At 38.8% G+C, this 11,126-nt stretch overlaps 1 protein-coding gene across 2 annotated transcripts in view; it reads left to right on the top strand.

Annotated features, from left to right (window-relative positions):
* Window positions 1–11,126, top strand: part of coro2ba (coronin, actin binding protein, 2Ba) — a 53,657-nt gene that overhangs the window by 39,198 nt on the left and 3,333 nt on the right. For both annotated transcript variants that reach the window (XM_046032189.1, XM_046032190.1), the window contains exons 3-11: window positions 2,531–2,647; window positions 3,424–3,573; window positions 4,262–4,426; window positions 5,449–5,568; window positions 5,664–5,768; window positions 7,360–7,456; window positions 7,811–7,923; window positions 8,143–8,233; window positions 8,793–8,932. In XM_046032189.1, coding sequence (XP_045888145.1) covers window positions 2,531–2,647; window positions 3,424–3,573; window positions 4,262–4,426; window positions 5,449–5,568; window positions 5,664–5,768; window positions 7,360–7,456; window positions 7,811–7,923; window positions 8,143–8,233; window positions 8,793–8,932 — 1,098 coding nt within the window. The remainder of the gene's footprint in view (window positions 1–2,530; window positions 2,648–3,423; window positions 3,574–4,261; window positions 4,427–5,448; window positions 5,569–5,663; window positions 5,769–7,359; window positions 7,457–7,810; window positions 7,924–8,142; window positions 8,234–8,792; window positions 8,933–11,126) is intronic.

An 11,126-nucleotide genomic window follows, 5' to 3' on the forward strand; every position in this document is an offset into this window, starting at 1 on the left:
ATTATAAACAAGGGTGTACCGTGGAGTCAAACACATGGCACTAGTGATCCAATGACAGTGATCAGAATACTGCCGACCATGCTACATATGAACACATGTATTGGACCATGTACACGTGATAACCCACTGCAGCAAAATATCAATTCAACTAAATAAGCATGACTCAACATGATCTTTTTAGGCTAATGAGTGGCTGGCAATATGGGAGAATATGCCACAGATATTTAAAACTTCATCTGCTAAGATTTATAGTCTTTTGAATCAACATGTGGCAACACTGATGTGTAGCTGCAACAATAGTGAATTGTTAGGGAAGAAACTGGCAATGACAGCTGGACAGAAAAGACACAATTGCAAATTTTAAACTTGTATTATTAAATCCACATAAGTTGTTCATTTCCTCCCGCTCTGTAATTCATTCATTCTCATTATTGCATATTATAGCCAGAGGAGTCATATTATATTTGAAAAATATGAATCTCCTGAAAGGCTGCTTTCAGAATAGGATGTACTGTAATAATATTGTAACCACAGAACAGCTGTGGTAAGCCTTCTTAATAAAGATTTATTGGGAATTACAGATCAATAAGAGTTAGTAGCAATCACAGTGTAGTGCCTCTGGTGCACTGGAGCCATTAGTAGTTGGCCTGCAAATCTGTACTTCATCAAGAGTGCACATCTGAGCCACAACTTCAGCAAATAAGAAGCAGAAAGACAATAAGGTTTTAATTCTTGATTGTGGTAGAGAGAGAGAGAGCTGTGAAACCAAAATCTTTGACATCGACGCTCTAAATACCTAAATAAAACTTTTATTATCCCTATCTGATTTCCTCTTAATGACTCATGGAGCTTCTGAACCCTGTGGTTCCCAACAGACATTATTTCTTTGCAGGTAATTAGTTCCACCTAAATAAGGAGTCCCTTAGATCCCATGTTATTAATGTTTTGAGGCCATGTTAAAAAAACCCCATCACTGTAAAATAAAAAATAAAAAAATCTAATGCGTCATCAAAACCTGTAACAGGTTGGCTTGTCTTTTGTCAAGACACAGAGGTTTTTTTTCTTTCTTGAAACGTACATCTGTGCATGCACATGCATGAGCAAATATGAGATTGCATGTGTGTAGTAAGAACCTATTATGGTCTGAAGTTACTAGTAAGTCACAGGAGTCGTAAAATAAGTTAGTTATGCTTATGAATCATTCTGTCTTGCTTAGTCACACTGTCTCCACTTTTCCTTTCCTTTTACACTGACTGAATTGATGTCCCACTTCACTGTTGTCAAGTTTTGGCAGACATTGGTTTTCTATGTGCCCCTTATATTGTTAGCAGGGCCTTCAGTATCTTTTGAGTGTTTTTCTATGGGCAAACATCCTGCTTGCTGCTTTTTAGTTGGTTAACTACAATTGTGACATCTAAAAAGTGTTGAGCTGTTTTTCTTTTTGTGTATAAGTTTTAATGAACTTTAAATATTGTTGCTGAAAATATATTGCTTTAAATTGTGGCTCATATTTTGAAAGCCACTTTGTGTCCTCTTAGTACTAGCTATCTATCTTCTCAGGCGTCAGTAGCAAGCTAATAGTGATCAATATGGGATAACGCTAGCTGATAAATAAATGTACTCTTTTAACACCAAGCCTTACTGAGGATGAATGCTTGTATTTTGCCTCCTGCTGTTATAAAAAGAACTGTATTGCGTATATACTGTTAATACTTAGCCTTTTATTGTTCAATGTAGGCTTGATAATACATCTGAAGCAAATCCTCAGGGTTCTGCGAGGACAGTGCATGTAAACACACACACACACACACACACAGGATTTTACTGTGGCATGACCCGACTCGCCTAAACAAATCTCTGAGGAAATAAAGAAAGAGGTCAGTGGATTGAAGTGACATCAAACATTCATGACATCCTGACTGACATTAAGAGGTTTCTGTCATCTGTTGTTATGAGCCACTGCCCCTCTGTGGACTCCATGGGTTATTGCATTAACAATAATGTTGCCCCAGATGTCCCTGTACAATAACCAGGTCTGTTTTGTTCTGTTGGGGATTTATCAAGTCATCTTACTGATGTGATTTAACTTTTATATATTATATTACTCTTTCATGTTCACATCAATACAAGCTAAGAATAGTGTTGTTCGGTAATGTTTTTAATGGATTAAACCAGAAACAAATGCTTTTTAGGTCTTGGACATGTAATTCATTTTTATTATTTTAATTTATTTATTCGAATTTCTTTTTTGACATGTGTTGTTAAATGTGTCTTATAAAATCATGTGGGCTGGGCACTTTAATGTGCAGGATACAAAGTAAACACGCAACATGCATCAATTCTATTCTATTATACTTGATTTAATTCAAACTAACATTATTTTATAATCTCTTATTTATGGTAAAGCACCCAGTACAAACATTTTTAATATACAGTATGCTAAGATTTTCATTTATTTCACCTACATGTGAGGTATCCTCGACAGAAAAAGTACATGTAAAATAATTGTCCTTCTGTTACACTGTTTCAGTCTGGCCGCCTGGACTCTCATTACCCAAAAGTGTGTGGCCACCAAGGCAATGTACTGGATATCAAGTGGAATCCCTTCTTTGAAAATATCGTAGCGTCCTGCTCTGAGGACGCCTCGGTAAGTGATACCTAATCTATTTTTGTTCTCAGGATAATTATAGAGTATAATGGTATGACTTTGACAATGTGACAATGTGAAAAACATACTGTATCAGTGAAATCATGAGCCTCGTTGGATGCTGAGGTTTGAAAATCACTGGCACAGAGGGCCAAGAGGTCGTCAGTTCATCACGGCCGTAGGGTCACTGATTCGGAGAGTTTGAACTGGACCCAAGTTTGTGATTGGATCTTGGCTGGCAGCTGCTCTGGTCCTTGTTGTTGTTGGCCTGAAAATGGCAAATGCCAGATGTGAAGTGCCTATGAGCAATGCACAATCCGCTAGCTGTTCAGTGACTGACTACATAAATGACATTAGACACAATTTAAAATCACTTTTACTCTTAATGTTAGATGCTACATGACATATACTAAGAACCTGTAGGGCTTTTTTCCCAGTACAAAAACCTGTTACACTACTCTACTGAGCATAGTAAAGCCATGGTAGCACTGTGTCCTGTATAGTACTTTCACTTATTGAAGGATAATCTCTTCCAGTCCAACACAGAGTCTCTAGCATAGCTGTAATCCAGATTAATCCTAATGCAATGGGCTACATTGATACCATGTGTTGTTTTTGATCAGAGAGATCTTTAGCTATTTCACGCTGACTGTAGTTTGGAGTTCATATTAAAGAGTTATGCCAAACCTGAGGTGGCATCTGATAAAAACATAAAATGTATTAACCTGTTTATACCTCTGCGTGTGTGTGTGTGTGTGTGTGTGTGAACGTGGCAGGTGCGAGTATGGGAGATCCCAGAAGGTGGTCTGAGGCGCAATATGACGGAGGCTGTGCTGGAGCTGTACGGCCACAGCAGACGGGTGGGTCTGATCGAGTGGCACCCCACCAGCAGCGGCATCCTCTTCAGTGCTGGCTATGACTACAAGGTACCACATCAGTAACTCTAAATACCACAAACTCGAATCAACGCGGTATCCACTTTGAGTATCAATGATTGGACTAACATTAAATTCAGGTTAAAGGAAATATTCCCTCTTAAATATTCAAATACTGTTAAATACTCTCACTTTGTGTTCTTAAGCTCAAATACTTTGTAATGTTGAAAGTGTTTTTTATGAGATGCCATTGTTTTTGTTATAAATGATAAATTGTTTAACTCATTTATCAGGCAAACTATTTGCTGGTTCTAGCTTAAATGTAGAAAAGGGTCCTCTTTTCATTCTGTATTATTGTAAAAATGGAATATTTCTGGGTTTTCTCTCACTAAACTTGAACAAACTTGGGCATTTTCACTATTTTATGACATTTTATAGACTAAATAATTAATAGATTTACCAAAACACTAATAGACAGACTTATCGATAATGAAAATAATCATGTGTTGCAGGCCTGTGTATCGACTTAACCTCAACAGGCCTGTATACAGTACCTAAAGTGATTTCCAAGGAGAGTTGGAACTTTTTATTACTCCGTACTACTTGACTCTGTCTGCAACCATGACACTAAGACTTCTTTTTTCACTTTGGACATCAGCAGAGACTACTGTCTGTACAAACAAACAAAGTCATGTCATCGAACCGCATCTAACTGAACAATCCTCTCTGACTGTGTCAGATCCTGATCTGGAACCTGGAGATCGGAGAGCCGGTGAAAATGATTGACTGCCACACTGACGTCATCCTTAGCATGTCCTTCAACACAGACGGCAGCCTGTTGGCTACCAGCTGCAAAGACAAGAAGCTCCGTGTCATTGAGCCGCGCTCTGGGGCGATCCTTCAGGTTAGATGCATGCACAAGAAACAATTGTTTATGTTAAAAATGTTTTTTATCACGACTGATGCTAATGAGGAAAGACACTATATCAAATTTCAATACTAATAATGATAATATGTAAAAGATTATAGTGTCCATGAGTTAGTGATGACAATTTCATTATATGGCCAAAGTATATTGAGACTCCACGTGTGCTTTTGGTCTAAATCTGAAAATTGGTGGCACGCACAGAACCTATCCTATCACACATTTGGGATGAACGGGATCACCGTCAGCAAGCCAGGCCTTATCGCTCAACTTCAGTGACCTCACTAATGCTCTTGTGGCTGAATGGGGGAAAATCCTGCAGTCGGGTTCCAAAATCTTGCTGAAAGCCTGAAACCTGAAGAGTGGAGGCTGTTACAGCAACCTATTAATGCTCATTAATATCAGTCAGGTTTTGGAATGAGATGTTTAATAATCACATATTGTACATATCACATAAGACTTTGGCCACTTAGAGGTCACTGGACAAATTGCAGCTCCATGAGCTTTTTTCACAAAATTTATTTTTAAACCCAAAATTTTGATCAAATTATTTACATTTACAGACTGTAGATTGCTTAGTAATTTAAAAACAAATCACCTCTCATGTTAAATGAAACAGAAAAACATGCTGCTGCTAGTCCACACCATTTAATATTTGACCTTGGTGATCTTGCTGCCTGATCACCATGAAATAGTTTCTGATTAGACCGATGTATATAATTATATTCATCCTGATTTAGAGTTTATAGACTAACTGTATAAAAACTGTAGAAAATGATTAAAATCTTACTTTATGGCATTGATATATTGAAGAGATCACCCTTATAGAGCCACCCGGGTGGTCCTCTGCTCTTAATAATCATAAAAATATATTTTTCTGTATATTGTGTTTCTCTGTATTGCCACAACAATATAAATGCTGGTAATATATTAGAGAATGAAGTTTTTGAGCAGGTGAATTTCCCATTAAAGCCTCACTCCATCTTTGTGTGCTACTACAGCAACAAGGCTGTTGCAAGAACCATCGTGTAAACCGAGTGGTGTTCCTGGGCAACATGAAGCGACTGCTCACCACAGGGGTTTCTCGCTGGAACACACGGCAGATTGCTCTTTGGGATCAGGTCAGACGATACCTCCATATGGCTCATGCCTGTAATGCCAGAATGGGTGGAGCAAGTGTGTTTGTTTAATTCGCTGTGTGTGTTGCTCTTCCCAGGAAGATCTGTCCATGCCAATTGTGGAGGAGGACATAGACGGCCTCTCAGGACTGTTGTTTCCCTTCTATGATGCTGACACACACATGTTGTACCTGGCAGGCAAGGTCAGCACTGACCCTTACTGGGTCACAACAAGAAAATTATTTATCACAAACTGTATTCTTTCAGATTTACCACATTTAGATCCACATTTAACTGACATTTAGGCAGGTTTTTCATGAAGCCTACGGAATGAGCAAAACTGTATATTGAGGTTTTGATTTTTATGAGTAATAATGAAACTTAATGAAAAGATGTTTGCACACCGATGGTGTGTAGGAGAGGTACAGGCAGAAACCCCACACGCTAGCCTGAAAAAAGTATTGATAACATTTTAGTCACAGTCCAAGAGACACTTGACCTTGGCACCTGACCAGATTAAACAATCAGTACAAATGTAGTATGGCAAATATCTAACAAAGTAATAAGCTTAGTTACAAGAGCATAAATAATTCACAGTAATAAATTATCAAGAGAACTGAACAATGTAGCCATATCACTGTTAGGCTGTGGCTGGGGATTTCGGACTCAAATACAGTACTCCGACTCAGAGACACAGAGTAGGTGAATGAGACAGGGTTTATTGACAATATGCTGGATGTCAGAGGCTGGGTTTACAGAGTGGAGGGTCCAGGGGCAGTGCTAGGCTGGGAATCCAGGAATGGGGAAAGTCCGTGGGGCATGGTCTCACAGTCTCGGGGCATATGTGAGCAGGAGTGGTATTGTTGCAGGAGATGGTCCAGGCAGGGATATCTGCAGCACAGAAGAACAGGGTTAGTAGGGAACAGGTACAAGAACTAGTCTTAGATAATGAACAGTTTGAACAAGACTGATAACAAGAGTCTACAATCTCACGCTGAGTGGAAGCAAGGACCAGGTATAAAAGACAGAGCATAATGAGGCTGATGGCTGGCAGCTGGTAACAGGCTCCTGCACACCTGACTCCACTCCTGCAAGAAGGGAACACACACACACACACACACACACCCCTACCCAGGAACAGGGGACCTAACAGTATCCTTTTAACTAAAAAGATAGAAAAGCAGAAAGTTACTCATAAATGAATACAAGAAACAGGTTAAAAGTCAAAACAATATGTGTAAATATAATAATGTCTATTTTTGATGCCTGAATTTGTTTATTCAGGTCCATTTTTAGTCAGATACGTGGTCAAGTTTGGGCAACAGAAATACTATCAGTGGTAATGTGAACAGTGTGCAGAATGTCATCCCCAATCTAAAAGTCATTGTTAAAATATTTAAGATTTCACATTTTGCAACATTCTTTCAAATACCTGTCATCACGTTTAAGATGCAAAGTCACACATTTCCCACATACCTTACTCATTGGCCTTATTAAACAACGTACTATTCTGAGAAGGGCTGTAAGATATATTTGCCTTTGGAAATGGTAAGATGGTTGCTTTCCAAGAAATTATTTTTTAGTTTTCTCATTGTCAGTGTCCTCCCTATGTATATACTGCATATATAGTAGTGGGTAAAACATTTAAAGAAGTAAAATCTAAGACGGCACCTTTTGTTCTGGGAATCAGAGCATATCACCAAATATGATAGGTGAAGCATTAAAAATGTGACGTGGTTGAAAGAGCTACTTCTTGAACTGTTATGTAATGGCCACATTCTGGTGCCCTGACAGGGGGACGGCAACATCCGTTACTTTGAGATTACCACAGAGAAGCCGTACTTACAATACCTAATGGAATTCCGGTCTCCGGCCCCACAGAAAGGACTAGGTAAGTCATTTGCTGATCAACCATACATCTGCTGAGAGCAGATCCTAACCACTTCATTAACAGTCTTTAGAGATGGGAGGGGGGGGTGGATCACAGTGGGAACATCCTCAAAACTGCTCTGAACGTGCTGTTGCATGGCTGAAAGGATCAAATTCATTGAAGAAACGAAAAGGTTTAATTGAAATATTTCCTTGGTGTAGTTTTTTGAGTTCCATTTAGCTTGTCCAGTGATGTCAGGCAGGTTGATATTTGTCTCTTGTTGATGTGACTCCAATTAGCCGTGAATTCTGGGAAGAGATTTCATGTTGTGAAAACAGTTCTGTCACCACCACATGCTTCTGTTCTTGTCTGCAGGTGTGATGCCAAAGCACGGGCTGGACGTGGGAGCTTGCGAGGTGTACCGCTTCTACAAGCTAGTCACCCTGAAGGGTTTGATTGAGCCTATCTCAATGATTGTGCCAAGAAGGGTGAGTGCGGGAATAAAGTCATGTAATTGAACTGATTCTACTCCTTTCATTGGTGTGAATAAAGAATATTTTCAAACCCATGCACTGAGGTAACATTTTATTCTTTGAGGCAAAGAAATCTTGTTTGAGACATAATTTGTCCCTTTTTCCAACTATGCCAATCAAGGGTTAGGGTTAATCAATAAAATGAGAATGTTTGTGGTGTTTCCTGGTTTACAGTCAGACACGTACCAGGAGGACATCTACCCCATGACAGCAGGAACAGAACCTGCACTGTCTGCCAATGAATGGCTGAGCGGCATTAATAGAGGTAAAACAATACTTCAGACACACCTGGATTGGTTGATGCTCTATTGGTGGTTTATGAAACAACATTTTAACAGAAGCCACTTTTTGAACCCATGTTAAGCACAGAGCACAGCCTGCATTTGGCAATGTGAATGACATTTCCAAACACAGCTGCAGTAAAGCATTGTGATGAAATAGTTACCTTCAATCTGTATTTTGTTTTGTTCTCCGTTGCTAAGGCTTCACACACTGTCACTGAACATAAGGCTTGTATTGTCACCAACATGGTGCAAACTCCCACAGATATTTCCTTTTAATCAAGATCATACAACTTGAACTGGACTCTGATTTGCATATCACGGGGTCTTTAGATTACAACACAAGACAATTGAACATTAATTTCAGGAGGTAGGAAGTGTATTTTTTTCTTTTCTTTTCTCGATTCTTCATGGTGTGTCTGCTCTCAACATCGGTATAACTCAATACATTCCCTGTCGTGATCTGTGAAGGACATAAGCCTCTTTGTGCTTTGTGTTGGTTTTCACATGTTTAGAAGTGTTTTTGCTCCTTTGTGCAAACAGATCCAGTCCTGATGTCCCTAAAGGACGGTTACCACCGGCCAAACCAATTAGTATTCAAGGCCCCAGTAAAGGAAAAGAAGAGTATGGTAGTGAATGGGATCGACCTGCTAGAGAACGTACCACCCAGGACAGAGAACGAGGTATGTGAAGAACTAAAGTTGTGAATCCCTCTACTTTGCTGTTCCTCTGGTGCCTAATAAAACTAGTTCTAGAAAATCATTTCAAGGTCTTTTAAGGGGTCAGAACAGGGACTCCACTAGGACTGAAAGACAGGGGGGGCTTAGCCACCAGGGTATGCGTAACTAGGGCTTGCAAAATCTTTGCACTCACATCTTTTGTTACTGTTTTAGAACTACACTTATATTAACATCTAGTGAAGAAGCCAAGATGTTAACAGGTAAAAGGGATATACATATTATCTTCTTCCTATTCTCCTCTGATGAACAGAAGTTATTGTAATGTTAGCTTTTAGACATATCAAAGCTTGGGAATTTACTGAGGTAGACTGTGCTCCTGCTGAGTCCTTCTGTAGGTTATGACTTAAATGTTATCCGTCTGCTCGTGTAAATGTGTGATAAAGTAATACCATATCTAATTCCTCTCTATTAGATAAGTTGTAGGTCCAAAGAATACTATTTAATTACACCAATTCCTGTTGCTGCACTGTAGATTGGTTCAATCAGAGTGTGATTTCTCTGTGTAGTTTGGCTTGCATACAAACATACAATGCGTACTTTATCATGTAAACTGTTGTTAAGGATCCTAGTGGCTACTGTCTGAATTTAATAACCTGATGGTGGAGGGAATTAAAGATTTGGAGTAACGATTACTGTATGTATGGATACATGTATGTATGATTGCTTTCCTTTTACTATATTTTCCTGTGTGTATATTTGTGGGTATCTGCTCATGTATAGCCTAGCCTACATTTAGGCAACATCTACATATTTATTTAATTTATTACAGCCAATAAATGCAGAAAGTTAAGTGGGTCAGAATATAGAAAATATATGAAATATCATGAAATACTTTAGTATGCCTTAGACCTGCCAACTAATGCCTGTTGTTAGAAGAAAACAAAACACCCCATTGTCCTTAGACCTGGAGAATTTTAGAATCAGCTGTCCTGCCAATTTCCTGCTTCTCTCTCTCTCTCCTAAAATATCTTCCAATATCCATCTGGTGAATCAATTGAAGGATATACCGGTACAATAGCATTTACAGGAACACTGACATTTAGTTTTCACTAACAACAACATTCTCTGGGGACTGATATTGTTTTTAAATCCTATAATAAAGATGTTAGTGGCATTCACACTAGCAACTAGTGTTTTCCATTGCCAACTAAAATATCCCCTTTCCGTTACCTCAAGCAAACGTATAGCTAAACTTAAGTAAGTAACAGTAACCAACAACAACTTCCAGTTTCATCTGTATCACTCACTACAATTCATCAGTCTTCCTTCAACGTTCACCTGTCTGTGTGTCGGGGTGTGTGTGTGTGTGTGTGTGTGTGTGTGTGTGTGTGTAATTATAATTATGCTGCTTGGCAGCTTGGCAGGGCAGCGATGGAATGCAGCCTCCCTCAAGGTCCTAGTGCCCGACCACAGTGGGGATTTAAATTGTGAAGCAGAGGAAACAACCACAGCGATAATTTTAAGCCAATTAACACAAATTATATTTTTATTATTCTTTTGTATTTATCAATATTCTTGCTTCTCTTTGTTGAGTACATATTTTGACTGTAAAAAAAAATCTAAATCTAATAATTATTTTTCTAACTATAATTTGGGGGAGGCTTAGGACCAGTTTAGGGTAGCTTCAGTCACCCTAAAATAGGCCTAACAACATCCATGAGTCAGAGCATTAAAATTAATTATGCAGCACACAAAGACCAGTAGCAAATTGAATGATGAAGTTGTGGTATTGATATTGTGTATACAATGGGGGAAATAAGTATTTGACCCCTTGCTGATTTTGCAGGTTTGCCCACTTACAAAGAATGCAACAATCTACAATTTTAATCATATGTACATTCTAACAGTGAAAGACAGAATCCCAAAGAAAATTCCAGAAAATCACATCATATGAATTTATAAAAATTGATCACCATCTGATGAGGAAAAACAAGTATTTGACCCCCTACCAAACAGCAAGTATTCTGGCTCCTACAAGCCAGTTAGTCTTTCTTTAAGACACAGCCCCAATCCCAACCAATTATCTACATCAAATACACCTGCCTCACCTCGTTACCTGTATAAAAGACACCTGTCAACACCCAAACAACCAGCATCCAACATCACCACCATGGGCAAGACCAAAGAGCTTTCTACG

The sequence above is a fragment of the Micropterus dolomieu genome, linkage group LG20 (assembly GCF_021292245.1).
Source record: "Micropterus dolomieu isolate WLL.071019.BEF.003 ecotype Adirondacks linkage group LG20, ASM2129224v1, whole genome shotgun sequence".
Classification (NCBI taxonomy): Eukaryota; Metazoa; Chordata; class Actinopteri; order Centrarchiformes; family Centrarchidae; genus Micropterus; species Micropterus dolomieu.